This window comes from Siniperca chuatsi, linkage group LG19 (genome assembly GCF_020085105.1).
Source record: "Siniperca chuatsi isolate FFG_IHB_CAS linkage group LG19, ASM2008510v1, whole genome shotgun sequence".
NCBI classification, from domain to species: Eukaryota; Metazoa; Chordata; class Actinopteri; order Centrarchiformes; family Sinipercidae; genus Siniperca; species Siniperca chuatsi.
The window spans coordinates 5,504,473-5,527,071 of NC_058060.1; the positions used below are offsets into that span (position 1 = coordinate 5,504,473).

Sequence of the window (22,599 nt, forward strand, 5' to 3'; positions counted from 1 at the left end):
TGAAAACATGTTTACACTTAATACACCAGCAAGTCCACCTCTGAATGGCTGAAGAAGAACAAAATGAAGACTTCGGATGCGCTGTAAAAGACTCATTGCAAGTTATCGCATACACTTGATTGCAGTTGTTGCTGCTAAGGGTGACCCAACCAGTTATTAGGTAGTAGGTTTGGATTTTGTTTTCCCTTAATAATAACAACCTTCATTTAAAAACTACATTTTGTGTTTACTTGTGTTATCTTTGACTAATATTTAAATTTGTTGGATGATCTGAAACATTTAAGTGTGACAAACACGCAAAAAAAAAAAAAGAAATCAGGAAGGGGGCAAACACTTTTTCACACCACTGTATATGTAACCAAAGGTGGCAGTTCATTTGGAGTCGTGGCTCCAAAACTGTGAATGAACTATGGGTTGATCCTCACCAGTTTGCATTCAAAGCGTAGGTGTCATTTACACTTGGGACACTGGGGACATGTCCCCACCACTTTTTTAAATGGCTGATTTTGTCCACATCACTTTTTAAAAGCATAATTTGTTAAAAATTTTCTGAAAAATAGCTTGCAACAAGGAATGTTAACTAAGAAATGAAAACGCTTTGAGAAAGGTTCATTTGCACAATAAGAAAACATACAATGCAATGTAAATATAGAAGGAACAAATGCGCATTGTCGTAAAAGTATCGTAAGCTCTTGTTGGCCAATTTCTGCACCTCAATGAATTTGGAATTGGGCTGATGTGGCTCAGTCAAAGGGTCATTTTGCTCTGCCTCAGATTCCCCTCATTCCTCTTCTACAGTGGCTGCCTGCTCTGATTCCTCATCCTCACTGTTCTGATTTGGCCCTTCCTCCTTCACATCAGTCCTAGCACCAACTACTGCCTGCTGCAGATCCTACTGAAATAAATGTAATTGTACAATAACTGTGAGTGCCTTATGCTTTTAAAGTGTAAGATGCACTTTGTAAATTGTTATAAGAAGCCGTCTGCAGCTGATTCTGGTGTGAAATTTTGACAACATTTTAATCCAGGACCTAATTGTACACTATAAACAAAGCAACAGCCTACAATATGTGCAGAATCTTAACATTTTATAAATTTGTCAAATACTTTAAAAGTGTGAGATGCACTTTGTAAATTGTTACAATTGAAGTGTTTATATTACTTTTTCTTAAGTATGTAAATCTAATCTATAAACTCTCTGGCTCTTTCTCCTGCTCTCCATCAACACCTGCAGTTGAAACTGGCTACTGCTGATTCTGGTGCGAAATTATGAAATTCTTTTAACCCAGGGCACAATATGTACAGTACACTATAAACTAAGGGTAAGGAACAGCCTACAACATGTACAGGAAAACTGCTATTGTTAATTAGATAATAGATGTAATCAGCATATACTGTAAAATCAGAATGTAATACATTAGATGGACTGATTAATTTGCTAGCTAGCTAGAACAGCCTAAGGTTTGCTAACATGTTAAGATCATTGTGTCATATTTGCTGAATTTTACAGTACATAACAAGAATGACTTACAGTACAATGCTGCTTGCTAAAGAAGTTTCTAATGTCTCTTCCATCATACAGTTTGGTTTGCTGTAAATTTACTTCCCTTTGTCAACCACCTACTGACAGTTCAGGGCATATCTACCTGAAAGGGAGAACACCCACCCCTTCCACAGTTTGCTTATGCTTTCAGTCTCTTCAGAGACGTATTTTGTTCACAATTTTCCACCAACAGGAAATGGACAATTACATGGCCATCATCCTTAATCTGGCCCTCTGTTTTGGAGGCAATGGTTTCTACCATATCGCATCCACTCTGCCTCCAAAGCCGCAACCCATCTTCAGCAGGCCAATGAGGACATATGCCGAGGCGCACTCGACAATGAAATTTACTGCTGCATCCTTGCCACCAGTGCAGCCCTACCATGCTCCACATGTGGTGCCCCGTCTCATCCAGCCTCTTCCTACTCTATTCCTGCCCACACTAAGCCAATTTCCTTCTCGCCCCATGCTGCATCAAATGCCAACTTCTTTCCCTCCTAGGTCACCTCAACATCACCTATGTATCATTCTATAAGGGTGAGCCTTTGTCTCTCATTTACTATCAATTGCTTTTCATCTTCAATTACTAAACCAACCGTTCCTTCTCCCTGGACAGCCGTGCCAAACTCTGTTGGTTTGGTTCAATCTTCTCGCCAAATGGAACGAGATCACCTTCTTCTACAACGTACAACTGACTCACCCACATGACATCCATCTGTACACTGGCCCTGCTCCTTCTGTCGGGTTTGGGGGTTTCTACAATGGAAGATGGTTTGCGTACAATGGCCCCGGAGCTCGCAAGTGATGCCAGGTCGCTTCCTCTGCTGTCCTCGAAATCTACCCCATAATAGCCGCAGCTAATCCGTGGGGCCACGAATGGTCCCGCAAGTCCATCCTAGTATACTTTGACAACCTCGCAGACGTAAACATAATCAACAAAGTTCACTCCAATGCCCCATCTCACCTATATGTTCTCCGCGCAGCTCATGTTCCCGGTCATTCCAGTGCCATCGCTGACTCTTTTCTGTTTCTCATTTCAGAGTTCAGAGGCTTGGCCCCACCAGGGGATATCATCAACAGCATATCACCCTCAACCGTCTTGTCTTACTTGTCAGCTTGGAAGAGTTTCCGCTACCATCATGACCAGTACAACATAACTATCCATCCTTTTATCTCATTACCATGACCTGTTTTGTTATACGCCCATTTCGTAATGGCCATCAAAACACATAGTATCAAAAGTTTACCCTAGCGGCTTTAGCTTCTCTAAACTCCTAACTGGTGGCCCAGGTCTGGCCTCAAGCCATCCTCAGATAACTTCACTTAGAGGACTTCTTCATCAAGAGCCAACTCAAGTCCTCGCCGCCTTCCTCTTACCTCAGACTTGCCGTCAGTCTGCATCCACACCATCCGCTCCGGATACAGCATCCTCCATGTTGCTCAAACTGTAGAAGCCATATTCTCGCTTGCTTTTTCGGTTTCCTCAAATGCTCCAGATTCACTGCCTCTATCCTTTGCTTCGACCCTCGCCATCATGCCTGCATTTCCGACTCAACTAATTTCTCAGACAAAACCATTGTATTTACTTAAAGCAAACCAAAACCAATCAATCCAGTCAGCTTACACCCAACTTTTACTTCAAAGTTCAATCACCGCTGAATCCTTTTGAGACTTTGAGACTCCAGAAATCCCAGCATAACCACAACAGATTCTCTATGTATCTGTGAGTCCAGAAAAGATTCTGGTTCCATCAGCACTTCTGCCACGTACTCTCGTTGTCCGGCATTTTACCCATACAGTACTCTGGTCACTCTTTCAGAATTGTAACTGCCACCTCGGCACCCACAATGGCATCCCTGCTCACTTAATACAATTCACGGGCCGTCGGTCCTCTCAAGCATATCACATTCGTTCAGGTCTCAAAGATCTCAGACCCACGCAATCTTGTTTCAAGTAACTGGAGGCTTTTGGGGGTCCATCGTGCCTTATGTCCCCCACCACTTTTGATTTAATTTTTTTGGCACTTTGAGCACCACAAGCCAGGTGCCATATAGTTCCATTATATTCAAAAAAGGCAGACATCTCTACGGCCGATATCTCCAAAAGTCGGCAACTCACACCAAAACAATCTAGATGGATAAATAGCACCACAGGTAAGAGGAAAAATATGTATTTTTGATTTTGGGGTGAACTGTCCCTTTAAGGCCTCCCTTTCTAAAAGCCCAGTTTCTTCTAATTGGACATGAAGCCAAAAAAGTTAGACTTCCCGGAATCTTCAACATTTTCTTCCACATCGTGCGCCCCTTAGAGCAAGCGCACTAGAAACTCCGCCGGCCGAGCCGGCTAACTTCCGGTTTAGCCCTCTGCTAACTTGAATGGGGATATAATGATTTAATTGTGCAGCTCTTCTAGACTTTCCAAATGTTATCGGAATGAATGGATAAAATTCTGATAGTGAAACGAGTCATTTCGCAGGGATTGTGATGCTCAAAAAAAAATTATCCACCGTTTTCCAGCCGCTTCTTTCACGAAGTCTATGAGAAAAAGTCTTTTGGTCAGTGTGCATCACATAACAGTTTGGTCACTATGTCAAATTGGCTTCAAAGCCTGGTGCACTTCCTGGGGGCTTGCTTGCGAGCCGCTGAATCCAGTTCTTTTTATACACCCAGTGCTGTGAGCCTGCACACCGCCTCATTGTCTTGCCGGTGTGCATAAGACAGCTACAAGGGATGCAAACAACTTGCTTTTTTGGCGAATGTCGCTTTTTTTCACGTCAATTTGAGTGACTTGTGCATCCAAATCCGAAGAAATTTCTTTTGTGGGGGGTTGTGGGGGTGTGTGGGTGACGGACGAATCTCCTTAACAATTCCTACAGTGTATTTCTGTCACGCTTATATGAGTGAACTGCACTGAGCAAAAATTTTATTAAACTGTGAGAACCTGTTGTGAGGACCTCACATTACATCAGTGGTTGTTTAGTCTTGCTGGATTGTTGCTGTGGCTGACACAGTAGCGTGTGTGTGCATAGCAAGTGTGTGGTAAAGCCAGTGTGAGAGAGTGAGCAGCAGAAAGTGACGATGAATGGAGCGGAGCAGAGGAAAAAGAGGAAAAGATAAACAGTAAGTTGTCAGTGTGGCAGTAAATGTAATGTTATAGTGTATAATACGATGTGTCACTTAATAAATGCTGCAGCTTCTCAAGACCAAGAAAAGTCTCTCTGTTGTTTTCCCAACCGCTGGAAAAGTGAAGGAAGTTAGCACCGAAGTAAGAATCTACATCATTTTATTATTGCTGTGCAATATCCACCATCTCATAATCATCTTAAGCTAAGCTACACTTAACTTGACAGTACTCATTATTGCACTATTATTACTTATATTATTATATTGTATTATTATACCGTGCATATTTATCAATCTATCAACCTCTAAATCCACTAGCTTTTATACTTATATCCACTTTGTACTTAATTTACTTACCTGTATTATAGTGTATTATATTTTGATTTGCTTAGTACTTCTATTCCTGTGTGCATTGACGTGATAGTGAGCAGCTGTAACAAAAGAGTTTCCCCTCGGGGATCAATAAAGTATTTCTGATTCTCTGATTCTGAAAGCAAACATCTCCCCTGTGCTTCCCGACTATGGTCTGGAAGTAAGCTATATCATAAGTAATCTATATAATATATATAATGAATAACTATCATGTAGGAATTGTTAGTGGGCGATTATGATTAATAATTGTTACTTTGTAATGTGATGAAAGTAGCTAGTTTGTGTTGATCAACGACGTAGCTTATTACCTAGGTAGCTAGCTATCTAGCTAGCACAGTGATTTTCTAAGATGACATGGTAGAGAAGGTGAAAATGATAACTCCTGACATGTTGTGTTTCGTGGAAAACGGCTGGCTAGCTAGCTGTATTGAAGCTGTTAGAGAGCATGTGATTGCAAGTCGTGCTTATTCCGCATTCTAGATTACATGCATCGTGGGCTGTTTTTGAACATCCCCAGCATCAGTTTAGCGTTAAAACTATCCATAATGGTAAATACTTACTTTCTCTTATAATATGTAATCAGTTAGCCTGGGAACCAGACAAATCTGCTGAGCTCATGTTTCATTTGCTCTGGCAGATACGTCTGGCACCTCTACCATTCAAACAGATTACGACCCGTCCTGGATTTGGTCGGGCAAGTCACAGTCATTTATCTAACATGGGGTGGGTTATATACGATGACTGACAGAGTAGCGTTACCCATGGTTACTTGTCCAGTCAAGTCCTTGTCAACTTTTACAGAGGAGCAACAGAAAGCACCCTGAGTGGAATCATTACAAATTAGCATGGAATGTGCACGGGCCAGGACAGGAGGGTTCTGCGGCCAGTGATATCAGTGAGGGGAGGTGCCTGTGCAGAGCCCAAAGGATACTAAAAGACAATACCCACCCCAGCCACAGCCTGTTCACCCTCCTGCTGTCTGACAAGCGATACAGAAGTATCTGCTGCTGTACCCCTAGACTACAGAGCAGCTTCTTTCCTCAGGCTGTGAGACTCTTCAACTCCACCTCATCCTCCGCACTTCAACATAAATAAATGACATGGAACTTTCTGTTATGCTGGTTTTGCACATTACCATACCACTACCGTTGTATAATATACGTATATACTGTAAGTATATAAGTAAGTATAAGTATATATATTGTTTTTATTTTTATTCTATTCTAATTTTAAATATTTATATATATGTTCTGTGTGTTTAGCGTGAAGGGGGCTACAACTTTCAGCCCTGTGTTGTAGAATGACAAATAAATGTACCTTGAACCTCCGACAATCTGCACTGCTATTTCTGGATTCTCTTTTTTTTAGCTAAAACACATCACATTTTAAACTGGGTTTTAACTGACTTGCATTCTCTTATATTTCCTAGATTATAATATTTCTTATTATTATTATTAGTTCTATTATTTCTTATCTAAGTTTACTATTTATGATATTATTTTATTCTTACATAAAGTGCTTGAAAATGAAACTGCTATACAAATAAAGTTGTTATCATTAAGCCATATTTCCACGCTTTTATTAGATTATACAGGCATATTTTCCTTTTGGAATTACAGATACACTAGTGAGTGCCATATGAATATGATACATAGACTATAATATTTGATAGTGCACGCTCTAAACACAAGCCTCTGATGTGCTACCAACATCCATACAAAAGGAAGGAAGCGACAATCTTGCTCAGTCACTTTGCTCATTGAATTACAGAGACTACCTAACATTCAAATTGTGTGTCTTGAAGAAGACGAATGAATGAAGATAATTTCAATTTGTTTTCAACTTTTTCTTAAACTAATACTTTGTGTTACTATCCCTCCATCCCAGCTCGTAAGGCAACACTTTATGTGGAAACACAAAGTGGGAATTTTGCACTAAAAAGACTGCAACTTTGGAAAATACCCACTTGGTTTAGACAACTCAGACTGTTGAAGCCCTGTATTAGCTTCAGCTGAACATTAGAAAGCATATTTGCACTCAATGATTAAAACAGTGTTAGAAGGTATCTCCTGAGGGCCAGTATAGACAGGAAGAGTGATCACAGCATCCAAAAACTATATCAGTGTACATACAAGCATGTGAGTATTGTTTTAAGTCTATATGAATCTGAAATGTGAAATGTAAACCTACGAATCTGCGAATCTTTTAATTAAGACTTGAAAAAAGTAAGAGAGGTACGAGTGAGACGCTTCGGTCATGGGGGTGGTGGACATTGCTACACTGACTAGAATGGCAGGTGTGATGGAGCCTGAACGCAATGCAGCCGGATCTGACATTTGTAGTTAGAAACAGGATATGGAGTATTTCCATTGGTTTATTTCAGCAAGAATCAGGTAAGTTGTCAGTGAATTAAGCCATTTTTCACATACTGGGACATTTTTAAAAAACTTTATTCCACCCAGGTCTGAAGCCAAGGAACAGTTACTTTTACCATAATATCAGTACTTACATCCTATGAGCATGACACAGATAGAGAAGATCTTCTCAGAGTTGGTGTTTGGGGACACGTTTCCAAATCCCACACTGGTCAGACTGCTGAAGGTAAAGTACAGAGCTGTGACGTACTTGTCTTTGATGGAGGGTCCCGAACCTGGTGTGGAAATTTAGAGGTTACACAAATATTGTAAAATGTTTTTTGCTAAACAGAATGACAGATGGTCATTGATGATACGTATTTTCTATTCAGAATCAGAATCAGAAATACTTTATTGATCCCTGGAAAACTCTTTGTTACAGCAGCTCGCCTTTACGTCAGTGCACACAGGAAAAGGTACTAGCAAAAAAATATAATACAATACACTATAATACAGGTATTTAATTTGCTTAAAACTGAGTTATCCAGTGAAGACAGTACCACTACAATATTTCTAACCAGTATTAGTACTACATAATTTTTCCTCTCAGTACCTGGGATGGAGTCGTTGTAGTGTTTTCCCAATTGGTCCCCCAGTGTGTGGAGCCAGCCAATTGAACCATTCCTCTCTACGCTACCGATGGCATACCTGGGAAAGTTACAACATGATTGTACTGGATATAATTACTGATGTTAGCAATAAGTAGGACAGTGCTGCTACAGTAGGTACAAAAATAAGCACACTAAATTGATTTTCAAACTCTTAATAGTGTTTTCAAAATATAATTGTTTTGATTAATATTGATTCAGAAATTTTGAAAAAGTTCAAATGCTCATTTTCTGCAGTATCAGTTTCTACAATTTGACTGTGTTAGAATAAAATAAGAGTAAGATGCTATTCTGCTTGACAACACAAAGTACACCTCTATAAAAAAGCATAAGAAACTTCATATTTTTAAAGTATTGTAAATCTTATTTGATTCATCAGAAAGTCTTATGGCATTGTACCAGATGCAGGCCAGCCAGTGAGCGATGAGGGCGAAGGTGCACATGAGGAGGAAGAGGACAGCTGCGCCGTACTCCGAATAGCGGTCCAGCTTCCTGGCTACACGCACCAATCGCAGGAGACGAGCAGTTTTCAGCAGACCAATCAGAGTGGTGGTCTGATGGGAGTGGAAGGACAGAGAAAAGTAGAGATATGGTATTGTAAAACATGTTATCATATCTCCTCACAGCATTCCCACCTGCTGTCATCCTGTCCCACACACACATTTACACACACACACAGGTCATGGCCTTGTTCCAATGTGATTCACTGTTGCGGAGGTGGTAAATCCTGACTCCCTTTCATTACTGTGGGCTGTCTACACCTTCTCCTTTTAACTTGTATTCAGCTGGAGCCCTCCATGTCCCTACAACTAATAAATAACTGGCCAAATACTGCGCTGGCAGAGAGCCTAGTCCTGCTCTGTGTTTGTGTGTGCGTGTCTTCACAGTAAATAATAGTTGGCCCCTTCTGGACAGCATCAATTAAGTGAACCTTGGCAAAACTTTCATTTAGTATTTGAATGTTGGGAGTTCCTACATTCATCATTTGGCTTGGTGGGTGACTTAATCACAATATATATATATATATATATATATATATATATATATATATATATATATATATATATATATATTGTGTACTGTTTCCCCTGGTTTTCATCCTTTCATTATGTGGGAAGTACCCTCAGAGGGCTCCAGCAACAACGACTTTAACAAAGACTTACTCCTTTACATTTTTTAACAGAAAACTTGTATTGCAAACTGGATGTGTGCGCATTTAGGAGGCAGGGAAGGTCTAATGAAAAATGCTATCAGATTGCATTATGGGATATGTAGGATGCAGAGTTCTTGTTGATTTAATTTTCTCTCAATAATAATTGATTAATTGACTCGTTTCGTCACCAGCGTTTTGTACACTGCATTGAGTGATCTAATGTAGACATGTATTATTTTGAAACTCCACCACAGCTGACGCAAATCAACTTCCCCATGGAGACAATTAAATTTAAAAAAAATTTAAAACTAGACCACCTCTGCCTCTCTCTTTCTTCCTCATATTCCCTATCTTCCACTTCCCTGTCTACCTCCTCGTCTTCCCTCGTATCTTTCTGTTTACCATCTCGTCTTTATTCCATTAGATAAAGACGCTGGCATAGATGGAGGTAGATGAGCAGAATGGTAGCGCCAGAGTGTAGGGTTTGACCATAGCCAGAGGTAGGAACAAGCAGTTCCCTTCACTGCCTTGTAGACTAACACCAAGGTCTTGCACTTGAATGACCACTTATGCTGTATTCACACCAAATTAGACGTTGCGGCAATTAAAGCAGTTTAAACAATTAAACTTCATTCACTCTCTAGCTCACTCAACCACCGCTACGCTCTCTCTCTCTCTATCTCTCTCTCTCTCTCTCTCAATTCAATAGGCATTTGACATGTGATGTGTTGCCAAAGCACAGTTCTCAGTCTCTCTTCCATCTTCACGGTTGCTAAATATGAAAAAGTTCAAATGCTCCGCTCAACAGCGGAATACTACATGGTAAACAAGGTTCTTCTTCCTGTGGCCGTCTTCCGGTCTGATCACCGGCTTACATGATTGGCCACCGCATAATGTGAGTATTAATTTCTGACGGTGGCTAATCAGGTTAATTATCAGCTAATTGTACTGAGTTTCTAACAGCAGTATGCAATAAATGGTTGCCCTTTGTGTGCGTGTTTTTAAACTACTTTCCTAATTAAACATGATGTGCTTGATAGTGTTATGACACCTGATGAAACTTGAAAGGTCAGCATTCTCGTTGCCCTTTTGCTTCCCTTTTTAACGTTTATTCACCCAGAAAAAGCTAATATTTCTCAGAATAATATGACCTCCTCTTTCTGTCAGCTGCTGTGTGTTTGCAGTGTATTTACAGATTTAGGATTTTATTTGTTTGATTTTCAGATACATGAATAACCATAATTATAATCATATCATAACATCAAACACGAGTTTAACACTACAATTTGTCAAAAAACTAAGTTTATTGGGGACCCATCCAATTCACTACATCGAAAAGCTATCAACATCACTGCAATGATCATGCCAGATGAAACTCACCAGTTAGCTAAACTTCAAGAATGCCTTGAGGACATAAAGACCTGGATGACCTGCAATTTTCTGATGTTAAACTCTGACAGAACTGAAGTTATTGTACTTGCCCCCAAACACCTCCGAGACACATTATCTAAAGTTATAGTTACTTTACTCTGTGCTTTCTCATTTCTCTCCTCTCTCATTCTGTCGATTTCAGCAGGTATTTCTACCTCCGGAGCTGCAGAGACTGGATCTGTGGTTGTGGGCCACCTGCTGCCCCTATGTTCCTGCACGAGAACTGCTACTACAGTTGTTGTTATTGGTATTGTTACTAATACTGTCATTATTATTCCTATAGCTGTCATTCCTATTATTATTAATTTATTAATATCAATGTTACCACTACAATTACATTATTACTATTTTAAAAATTCTAGGTGGTGTTTGCATTGTGCCTCCCTGTCCTCCACCCCCAACCCCCTCCCCACAAACCTCTCTCTCTCTCATAACCTCTCTCTTGCTCTCTCTCTCTCTCTCTCTCTCTCTCTCTCTCTCTCTCTCTCTCTCTCTCAAAACCTCTCTCTCTCTTTCTCTCGCAAAACCTAACACGGCAGCAGCAGATGGCCGCCCACCATTGAGTCTGGTTCTGTCCAAGGTTTCTGCCTCTTAAAGGAGGTTTTTTCTTGCCACTGTCACCAAATGCTTGCTCATGGTGGGATTTGTTGGGTCTCTGTAAATAATATTATAAAGAGTACAGTCTAGACCTGCTCTATAGGAAAAGTGCAATGAGATAACTTCTCTTATGAATTGGTGCTATATAAATTGAATTGATCGATGGTAAATCATTTTTCAGAAAACTACCGTTGTTTATATATGTAGTGAGCCACACGATAGACATTGAGAAAGGCTCTGTTCCAGTCAAAGGGATTTTGAATTAGGTTTTCTTACTTCTGGTACAGAACCTGAAATTTCCGGTTTCACTCTCGATTAGATGACACTCTCTGTGTAAAATCTGATATCAGTATCAGCAAACCAGTATTTAGCCTATCTAGCACTATGTAAATACAACAACAGCATTTCTCTCTTGTTCTTTTTATCCCTCCATCTCCCTACCACTAGTCTAGTCCTCCCTTATACTTTCTCTGCGGAATATAAACAGCCAATCGTCTCTCCCTCTCTCCATCATGACATACCTCCTCTCCGTTGCGGTAGATGAGCAGGTCAAAGGGAATAGCAGCCACCATGTCGATGAGGAACCAACCTTTGAAGTAGTGCACGGCTATACGCACCGGGTGGCTCACCACCTCATCATTTGTGTTCACATATGTTGTCCTGAGAAGAAGAGTGCAAATTACAAAAAAATTATTGACATTAGTAGTTGCTATTCTATTACTTTTGACACCACACTTTTTACCACTACTACTGTGAAAATTGCTTTGTACAATTTACCATTAACTATTTTTACTCACGCCACTACCAGAGTTACTTCTTTTACAATCAACTCTAAAAACAGATTAATGAGAACAAAGCACTGGATTTTGGAATTAGACTTGCAGCATTTTTGTATTTACTACAACTAATTTGACTACTGCTACTGCTGAAGCTGTTTCTACTAGAACAAATAACACTGCTACTATTGTTACTACTACTACTAATACAATTAAACTGTATATTCATGTGTCTAAAGTCAGACCTGAAGTTGATGAGGATGTCAATAATGAACATGATATCCACTATGAGGTCCACTACATTGAGAGGAGAGCAGGAGTAACCACAACTCTGCATGGCTACCTCTTCCTGAGAGAAGAGAAGAGAAGAGGAGAGAAGAGAAGAGAAGAGAAGAGAAGAGAAGAGAAGAGAAGAGAAGAGAAGAGAAGAAAAGTAAAGAAAAGAAAAGAAAAGAGAAGAGAGACAAGTGAAAGGGAGAACATAAAAGAGAGTATAGCAGAAAAAAAGACAGGAGAAGAGAATTATAATCGAATGCTCTAAAAATAGAACAGTTCTGTATGATTACCTCCTTCAAAAGGATTAGCATGAAGGGTTTTAAGATAATTTGCATACGTATGTAGACAAAACATGAACAGTGCTTCAACACACAAATCAGGAGTAAATAAAACCTATAATAGACTTGCTTTTTATTTTACAAGAAATACATTGTCCTAAGAAACACTATCTACATTTATTTAGTCTGAATTTTCAGTGCCATAGAAATCCTCTTTGTATAATATTACTTTATTTATCACTATTTGCCAGCAGACGTTCTGTCACTCAAAGGCCAGTCTCACAGTGGTAGCCCTTCTGTTCTGCTCTGTTCATTTACTGTGGAAAGAAAATATTGATCCTTAAACCACTGTTGATACTACCTCAAGATTTCCTACATGTGCTTCACAACAAAATAATTTACATATAAAGACAGTGGTAGGCCTTTATTGTGAAACTAACTTACCGTAGGAAGTGTTAGCTAGTGCTGTTAACATAGTTAGTTAGTTTATCTAGAAAAATGTGAGAATGAAATACATTTTGTTGCATCTCTGGAAAAAGAATGTGCAGAAGAAGAGGACTGATGATAAATTGTACACATTAATGTAATTTTAGTGTATTATAAAAATCATTTTAGTGAGTTACAAAAAAGAAAAAGAAAAAATATAAGCTAATCTCTACAATAGTCGTTTCCAAGGATCGTATGTTGTATAGATATAATTTGCACAGAATTTTATGATTTGTGATTGGGCAATTTAAATAAAATTTACTTGACTTGGCAGCAGGCTGATTAATGATTCTATCACTAGATGAGACCCCACCTGGTCGTTGAGGAGGAATGCGGCTGAGTAGGGTGTCAGGATGGCGGTGTAGATGACCAGCAGCAGGATGAGCCAGTCCCACACTGCCTTGAAGGGGCTGTAGTGCAACACTGTCCACTTGTGGATGCGAGGAGCCTGGAGCTTGTACTCTGGCAACACATCTGCACCCAGAGACAGCACCTGGGTAGAGAAAGGGGGACAGAGTGTGCTTACACAGTGGCTACAATAACTGCATTTTGCAATTACAGCGATAGAGCCAGTGTCCACTGAAGATGACGAGAACGGTTCTGAAAGCAGTTTCCCTCTCACACAGATGTTATTGATATGCAAATGCACAATAATACATACATGAAGGCACATACACACACATATGTACCATATTCCAAACACATATATACAAACAAACACACACACACACACGCACACACACACACACACAGATCCTTTTCCTCCGTCTTCCACCTCACACACACAATCACACACTAGGAATGAAATCTTTGGTATTATGGAGCTGTTCTAAGTAGCTTTGCTTGCAGCAATGTATTCCACTGTCTGCATTGCACTCGCCCTGGATGAGAGCAGGAATGAATCAGTATAAAGAGGCAATAGTACAGCCTGCCTTGTGTCTCTGCTTACAGTTTTTTACGATTGCTTAAGCACAATTTTGAAAACAGGGCCCGGTTTGTCAAAACACTACACACAATTAACACAACCCTACACCAAAGTAGCACAACACTTCATCATTTGCAAAATGGAACACTTTTGTCAAAACTATTCACAACTTTATAAAAACAATATTTTGTTACCATACGAAACACACACATTTCATATGACTTTAATCTTTTTGAACCAGTTACACACTGCTGTTGCTAACCTAAAACACTTTTAGCAAGTCTAATTCTCAGTGATTAGAGTACTGTAAATGAAGTACACAGAGAAAGTGCAACTATGCAATAGTTCACCAAACACTACACAAGACCAATGCTGCAGACTGAGGAAAATATCATTGATTTCTCTCCATATACCCAAATCAGTCAACATGGAGAATCACAACAAAACATGTCCCAATTGTCATGCTACTACAGTAGTGTGCATAACACTGTTAGCTCAGCAAACAACAGACAACTGTACCAGTACAGGTTATAATTACAGTAAATAACAACAACAACAGACATAAAAAATAATCTGAAAAAACTGACAATATAGTACAGAAAATACTACAGTAAACATACTATACATTATCTCTTCGCCTAGCTGGATCTGGCCAGACAATTTCATCAACATCACAAGCAATATCCTCATTAGCAAGACAACGCGGGAAGAACCGTCTTGAATGTCGAATCCATCCTTGCACAGCTGTGGCGTTGACTTGGTCACAGGTGTCCTCCATGGCCTGAATGAGGGGTACCTGAGCCTGGGGCTGGAGATCGTAAATCTTCCACCGCCATGCAGAGAAAAACTCTTCGATAGGGTTTAGAAACGGAGAGTATGGTGGAAGGTATAGTACTGTCAACTGTGGATGGTGTTGAAACCAGTTCTGGACCAAAGCAGAGTGGTGGAATGACACATTGTCCCAGATGACAGTGTATTGGATCTGGTGCATTTCATTACCTGCTGTGACGATGTGGTGCAATCGGTCCAAAAATGTGTGTTGTAAGGGCCCATTTTGGCATGACAGAGGAGAACCCCATGCTGTGAAATGGCAGCGCAAAGGGTGATGTTACCCCCACATTGCCCTGGGACATTGATTATAGCCCTGTGGCCAATGATATTTCTGCCTCTCCTTCTTGCTTTTGTGAGGTTGAACCCTGCCTCATCAATATATATGAATTCATGCAGGATTTCCTCTGCATTCATCTGCAACAGTGAAAGACAACATTGTGTAGTTCAGAATAGGTCTAGTATATTACAGTCAATGTAAACACATAACATAACAGTGCTAAAGTGAACAATACAAACCTCCACATACTCATGCCGCAGCCGTTTGACCCTTTCTGAATTCCGCTCAAAAGGCACTCGATAAAGTTGGTTCATTTGAACCTGATGTCTTTTCAGGATGCATGCCAGTGTTGACTGAGAGACCTGATGGAAATTATTAAAAATGGCATGGTCATTGATAATGTTTGCTTGTAGTTCTCTGAGCCTGATAGCATTATTGGCCAAAACCATGTTTATTATCTTTCTCTTTTGTTCTTGCATGAATATGGGCCCCCTTCCTCCTAGTCGTTCCTGACCCTCAATCCTATGTAGAGAATAATACATGTAATTTACTGTACAATGTCACAGGAAGGGGTTTCACAAGTGCTGATATGGTGCATACAATAAGCGGCTGATTACTGTAACTGTAGAAAGATCTTCTTTTACCTGTTTTCCTGTCAAAAAGTCCTTATGACAGATGCCACTGTATATCTGCAAAGATTTGGCTGAACTCTCAGTCCAGCCTCCCTCAGCGTCAATCCGTGGTTCACAACATGGTCCACTAGTGTTGCACGAATGTCATTTGATAAGTTTAGTCCTCTTCTTCTTTGTGCACGTTCTCCTCCTGCTTCAGGTCTTCAGCGGCCTCTTCCTCTACCTCCTTCTCCTCCTCTGTGTACTCCTCCTCTCATCCTCACTCTTCTTTTGACTCCTTCCATTTTGGTTGAAGGCAGGTGAACCTACCTGCTGCATTTTTATAGTGCTTAAACCTGATTGGTGTGTCTACAATTTAACAATCATGTGTTTGTGCACCTGATGGCTGTGTTTACAGTTTTTTCTGATTGCTTAAGCACATTTTTTGTAACTATTGGCTATTTTTGCAAAACTCTACACATAAATAAGAAAACCTTTCACCCAATTATCAAAACATTGTAGTTCTCTTGCAAAAGCGAACACAGCTAGATTAACTCTTCACATCTTCGTAAAAATGGTGTTTTCGTATCAAACAGTAAACACAAGCCATCATCTACTAAGCACACAATGTGCCAACTACACACTGATGGTATGAATACAAAACACATCTGGCTTTTGCTTTCTCTGTGTACAGATGTCAATTTGAGGTCATACTTTTGTCATAGTGTCATGTAAACATACAAGGATCCAAACTTGAAGTATTGGTGTTTATTCACACTCATCAAAACCAAGACAAAGTCAGAACACAAAATAGTAATTTCACAAAAAAAAGACAATCAGCCTACATCATGTCGTCTCTCTGGGTCCGGCCACAAAATTTCGTCCACATCGCATGCGATATCCTCCAGTCCAAGGCACCGGGGAAAATATCTCCTTGAATGCCATATCCAGGCCTGACATGATGCCTGGTCAATGTCTCCACATGCCTCCTCCATTGCCTGTAAAAGGGCTACCTGTTGATGAGGATGACAGTCGTACACTTTCCAGCGCCAGGCAGAGAAGAACTCCTCGATGGGATAAGAATGGAGAGTATGGAGGGAGGTTGAGTGCCATGAAGGATGGGTGGTCTGTAAACCAGTTGCGGACCAAAGCAGCCCTATGGAAACTAACATTGTCCCATATGATGACATATCGGGTATGCTCTGGTCTCTGAACAGTGAGCATGTCATGTAAGGTGTCCAGGAATGCAATAATGTGTGCAGTGTTGTATGGGCCTATGGTTGCATGATGGTGAACAACACCATTTTTGGCTTATAGCTGCACACATGGTTATGTTACCACCACATTGTCCTGGGACATTGATGATGGCACGGTGTCCAATAATGTTCCTGCCACGTCTCCTGGTTTTACTGAGGTTAAAACCGGCCTCATCTACAAAAAGTAGCTCATGTCCCATGGCATCTGCTTCTAGTTCCATCACTCTCTGGACAAGACAAGACAAAACAAATGCAACACATCAGGCCCATGCACAGAATGGGCATACTGAGCACAGTATGCACTTCCAAATTCAGAACCAATGACACTATAGCTTACCTGCACAGTCATATCGCAGTTGCTTTACACGTTCTGTGTTTCTCTCGAAAGGAACTCTGTAAATTGCTTCATTTTTATTCTGAGGCCCGCAAGTACACGACTTAGTGCAGAAATGCTTACACTGTGTATATTTTGAAAGATGGTGCCACAGTGTAGCGGCTCAAATTAGGCTGAACCCGTTGGCCAGCTTCCCTCAGGGTCATCCCATGGTTGATGACATGGTCCACTATTGTAGCTCTGATGTCATCAGTTATTCTATTTCTTACTCTTCTTACCCTTCTTCTTTCCCCTCCTCGTCCTCTTCTTGCTCCTCCTTGTCCTCTTCCTCTAACTTCCTCTAACCCTCTCGCTTCTTCACCTCCACGTCCTCTTCCTCCAACTTCTTCATCTCCACGTCCTCTCCCTCGGCCTCCTCTGATTCTCACTCTTCTCACTCTTACTGCTCCTTCCATTGTACTCCACACAGACAGCTTACCTGTGGCTTATTTATATTGCTTGGGCTGATTGCAAAGTGAACTAATTATCTAAAACAGTTTTCACATGTGAAAGTGTGCCAGACAGTTGGCAAAATAGTGTTAATGATAGCCATACATGTGTATAATTTTGCTAGGAGTGTGTTGGAAATTTGGTAATTGAGTGTAAGAAGTGAGTTGTGTTTAAAGTTCTGCAAAAAGAGTGTTGTGCAGTGAATTGTGCCTACAGTTTTGCAAAGTGTGTGTTACAAAATTGCAAACTGAGTGCAAAGCAGTGTTTGTGCTTTTAGTTTTGCAAACTCAGTGAGTGGTTTTGCTATAAGTATTAATAGTTTTCGAAATTGTGCTACAAGAATCACGATTAGCGCTTAAGCATTCAGAAAAAACTGTAACAGATTGGCTCATAGGTGTGGTAATGTCAGTGCTTTGGAATTGCAAGGAAGTGACATGATATACTTCTGTGTCTGATGTATACAAGTGTGTGTAATGTTTTGCAAATAGTGTGAAGCTGACAATGTGCTTACAGCAAATCTAGCCTTGTGTTTTGCTCCTTGAGTGTAAGGTTTTGCTAATTGTGGGAAAAGTTTAATTTTAGTGTGTAAGCAATCGTAAAAAACTGTAGAATCACACAGTGAACTGCAGAAGCCCGGCTATTGTGGTGAAGGCAAGGGCAGAAAAAATACTGAGAATTAGAATGCAAGTGACAAATCCAGTGTGCTCACACAAACAGTGTGTGGATGTATGCACCAATACAGTTTTTTTCTGAATGCTTAAACCCTAACCCTGATTCTTATAGCACAACTTCTAAAACTATTAAATCTTATAGCAAAACCACTCACTGAGTTTGCAAAACTAAAAGCACAAACACTGCATTGCACTCAGTTTGCAATTTTGCAACACACACTTTGCAAAACTGTAGGTACAATCCACTGCACAGCACTCTTTTTGCGGAACTGTAAACACAACTCACTGCTTTACACTCAATTTCCAAATGATTAACACACTCCTAACAAAACTATACACATGTATGGCTATTATTTACACTATTTTGCCAACTGTCTGGCACACTGTCACATGTGAAAACTGTTTTAGATAATTAGTTCACTTTGCAATCAGCCTAAGCAATAAAAATAAGCCACAGGTAAGCTGTCCATGTGGAGTACCATGGAGGGAGCAGGAAGAGTGAGAAGAGTGAGAATTAGAGGAGGCCGAGGAAGAGGACGTGGAGGTGAAGAAGTAGGAGGAAGAGGAGGAGGAAGAGGACACGAAGGACGCAAGAGGGAGAGGACGACAAGGACAAGGAGGTGAAGTTAGAGGAAGAGGACAAGGAAGAGCAAGAGGAGGACGAGGAGAGGGAAGAGAAGGCTACGAGAAATTCAGCAGCGCATAATTGAGGATGACACCACCTTCCAAAACATACACAATGTGAGCATTTCTGTATTAAGTCGTGTACTTGCCCGCAACAGAATCCGAATGAAACAAATCTACAAAATCCCTTTTGAAAGAAACAGTGAACGTGTAAAACAACTGCGAAATGACTATGTGCAGGTAAGCTATAGTATCATTGGTACTGAATCTGGAAGTGCATACTGTAGTACTGTGCATGAGCCTGCTGTGCTGCATTTGTTTTGTCTTGTCCAGAGAGTGATGGAGCTAGAGGCAGATGCCATGGGTCATGAGCAGCTTTTTGTGGATGAGGCAGGTTTTAACCTCACTAAAACAAGGAGACGTGGCAGGAACATTATTGGACACCATGCCCTAATCAATGTCCCAGGATAACGTGGTGGTAACATAACTTTGTGTGTAGCTATTAGTCAAAATGGTGTTGTTCACCATCATGCAACCCTAGGCCCAAATAACACTGCACACATTATTACATTCCTGGACACCTTACATGACATGCTCACTAATGTTCAGAGACCAGAGCAGACCAGATATGTCATCATATGGGACAATGTTAGTTTCCATAGGGCTGCTTTGGTCTGCAACTGGTTTACAGATCACCTGCTCTTCACTGTACTCCACCTCCCCCCATACTCTCCATTCTTGAATCCAATTGAAGAGTTCTTCTCTGCCTGGCGCTGGAAGGTCTATGACTGTCATCCCCATCAACGCATAGCCCTTTTACAGGCAATGGAGGAGGCATGTGGGGATATTGACCAGGCATCATGTCAGGCCTGGATACGGCATTCCAGAAGACATTTTCCCCAGTGCTTTGGACTAGAGGACATTGCATGTGATGTAGACGGAATTTTGTGGCCGGACCCAGAGAGACGACACGATGTAAACTGATTTTTTTTTTCTCAGTGAAATTACTATTTTGTGTTTTGTCTTGGAAAAAAAACACTTGTTGTTTTGTTTTGATATGTGTAAATAAACACCAGTACTTGAAGTTTGGATCCCTGTATGTTTACAGAACTATGACAAAAGTATGACCTCAAACTGACATAGCTTGTGCACAGAGAAAGCAAAAGCAAATGTGTTTTTTATTCATACCATCAGTGTGTAGTTGGCGCATTGTGTGCTTATTAATGTGATGGCTTGTGTTAACTGTTTGATACGAAAATACCATTTTTACAAAGGTTTGAAGAGTTAAGCAAGGTTTATTAGCTTTTGCAAAAGAGCTAAAATGTTTTGCTGATTTGGTGAAGGGTTTTCTTATTTATGTGTAGAGTTTTGCAAAAATAGCCAATAGTAACAAAAGCCATTAGAAAAACTGTATTATAAGCTTTACAAAGATGGTATGCAATTTACAATAGTCATTAAGTAAAAGTTACACATTTCTGTCGTGTTATTTCTACACATTGGATTTAAAATGAAATAGTGAGTGTGAGGTTTAATTACTGACAAATTTAAATTTGAAGGTGTTTACATCCACATCAGATGAACAGTATTACAGCCATTTTATGCAACTCCTCAGTTTAAAGGGACGGAAAGGAATTGGAATGGAGAATATATTTTAAAATAAAGCAGCCTTTTTCATTTTTGGCTGCAAATCCTTTGTAGTCAATGACTATCTGAAGTCTGTCATCCACAGATACCATACACATCTCTTCGGCTGTCGCAGTCCCTCCTGCCTGGCCTGCCGCTCATCTCACGGTCACTTCTCCTCCAGAGCCTGCTTCGCTGCTGGAGTGTCTATGGGCTAGGCAGACAGGCCAGGTGTCTGCAGGGCGGGCTGCCACACACTGGCACACTCCACACTCCAGCCCGTTGGAGAACGAGGCAAAGAAGTTCTCAGTGTGTGTGGAGAGGCAGCCCGCTGCATGTAACTGCTAGCTGTAGCTGCTAGCTGTAGCTGCTAGCTGTAGCTGCGGTACTGGGCCAATCACATGTCGCATTAAATCGAAGAATGCTTGCGGTGATTGGCTGCAAGCAAAACCATACAAATAGTAATTTTTTTTAAATCTGGGTAAAAAAAGGATTGAATACAGGTATCGTTTGACTGGAGACGTTTTGGAGTCAGACAGAGTTCCGTGAGTGTAGTTTGATGTGCTTCTCAGAGACATGGCTACACCAGGATATCCCGGATCAATAGTTTCCATTGACGGCTTTCAGACTGTTCAGGCCGACAGGGATCACACCGGGAGCGGTAAGCGGAAAGGCAGCAGGCTTGCTGTTCTGGTCAACAACAGATGGTGTAACCCTGGTCCCATTACTATCAAGCAAAGTATCTGTAGCTCAGACATTGAACTGTTAGCTGTGGGACTTCGGCCATTTTATTTGCCACGTGAATTCTCTCATGCCATTGTTGTGGCTGTTTACATCCACCCCTCTGCTACGCCGCTCAGCGGCTCGCCAGTTCCAGTCCCCGCTGGATCGCCGCCAGCCTCCAGTTCTGAGGCCCAGCCGCCGCCGCCAGCCTTCAGTTCCGAGGCTCAGCTGCCGCCGCCAGCCTCCAGTTCCGAGGCCCAGCCACCGCCGCCAGCCTACAGTTGCGAGGCCCAGCCGCCGCCTCCAGCCCTGCTGCCCGTCGCCGGTCTCCAGCCGTGCTGTCCTGTTGCCGGTCTCCAGCCCTGCTGTCCCGTCTCCAGAGGGTCCCAGCCTTCGCCGTCGCCTCCCGTCTCCAGATGGTCCCAGCCTTCACTACCACTCCAGTCCCAGCTCCGGGCCATCCGCCCGAGTTCCCAGGCGCCACTCCGGTCCCAGCTCCCGGCCGTCCGCCCGAGTTCCCAGGTGCCAGTCCGGTCACAGCTCCCGGCTGTCCGCCCGAGTTCCCCGACTTTTGTACTTACACGTATTTTAGCTTTTATACTTATATCCACTTTGTACTCAATTTATCTTAGCTGTATTATAATGTATTATATTTTGATTTGCTTAGTACTTCTATTCCTGTGTGCATTGACGTGATAGTGATCAATTGCAACAAAAGAGTTTCCCCTCAGGGATCAATAAAGTATTTCTGATTCTGATTCTGATACTACTTGGTACTGGGTTATTTCAGTCGATACCTTAAAGGTATCGAGTACCGATACCCAGCCCTAGTCTGGACCAATAGCTGTTGATATACTTCAGTCTGGACCAAAATGCTGGGCCGACCGACTGACCGACAGACCGACATTGCCAGCTAAAATCCAGAGAGACTTATAATGGCGAGAGTTACAGTTAAGGTTTTCCAAATAATTTAACTTTCACTTAATGTTAGTGTCTCACCCCAACTGACTGGTTAAAACAGATCAGTTGCTCTTTCAGCATATGTTGCCTTTAAAATAATGCTGACCTTTCAAAAGAGCTGTCAAGAAGAAAAAAAAACATTAGCTAGATTTTCTTATCTAATTTTTGTAGTAAGGAAATTCTATAAATACTTATTTGAATTCCTTGACCTAACTACAC

At 41.1% G+C, this 22,599-nt stretch overlaps 1 protein-coding gene and 1 long non-coding RNA gene across 6 annotated transcripts in view; both read right to left on the reverse strand.

Moving 5' to 3' along the window:
* The window catches only part of kcnh2b (potassium voltage-gated channel, subfamily H (eag-related), member 2b), a 415,530-nt gene that overhangs the window by 33,610 nt on the left and 359,321 nt on the right, over window positions 1-22,599 (reverse strand). For all 5 annotated transcript variants that reach the window (XR_006375749.1, XM_044176390.1, XM_044176389.1 and 2 more), the window contains 6 exons: window positions 13,370-13,549; window positions 12,262-12,365; window positions 11,762-11,900; window positions 8,459-8,613; window positions 8,005-8,099; window positions 7,547-7,687 (listed from right to left, as the gene is read on the reverse strand). Coding sequence is in view for 4 of the 5 variants with exons in the window: in XM_044176390.1 (XP_044032325.1) it covers window positions 7,547-7,687; window positions 8,005-8,099; window positions 8,459-8,613; window positions 11,762-11,900; window positions 12,262-12,365; window positions 13,370-13,549 (814 nt within the window). In the remaining variant the exon portion in view is untranslated. The remainder of the gene's footprint in view (window positions 1-7,546; window positions 7,688-8,004; window positions 8,100-8,458; window positions 8,614-11,761; window positions 11,901-12,261; window positions 12,366-13,369; window positions 13,550-22,599) is intronic.
* Window positions 16,559-22,599, reverse strand: part of LOC122866586 — a 39,853-nt gene continuing 33,812 nt past the window's right edge. The window contains exon 2 of the long non-coding RNA XR_006375756.1: window positions 16,559-17,183. This is a non-coding gene — a long non-coding RNA (uncharacterized LOC122866586). The remainder of the gene's footprint in view (window positions 17,184-22,599) is intronic.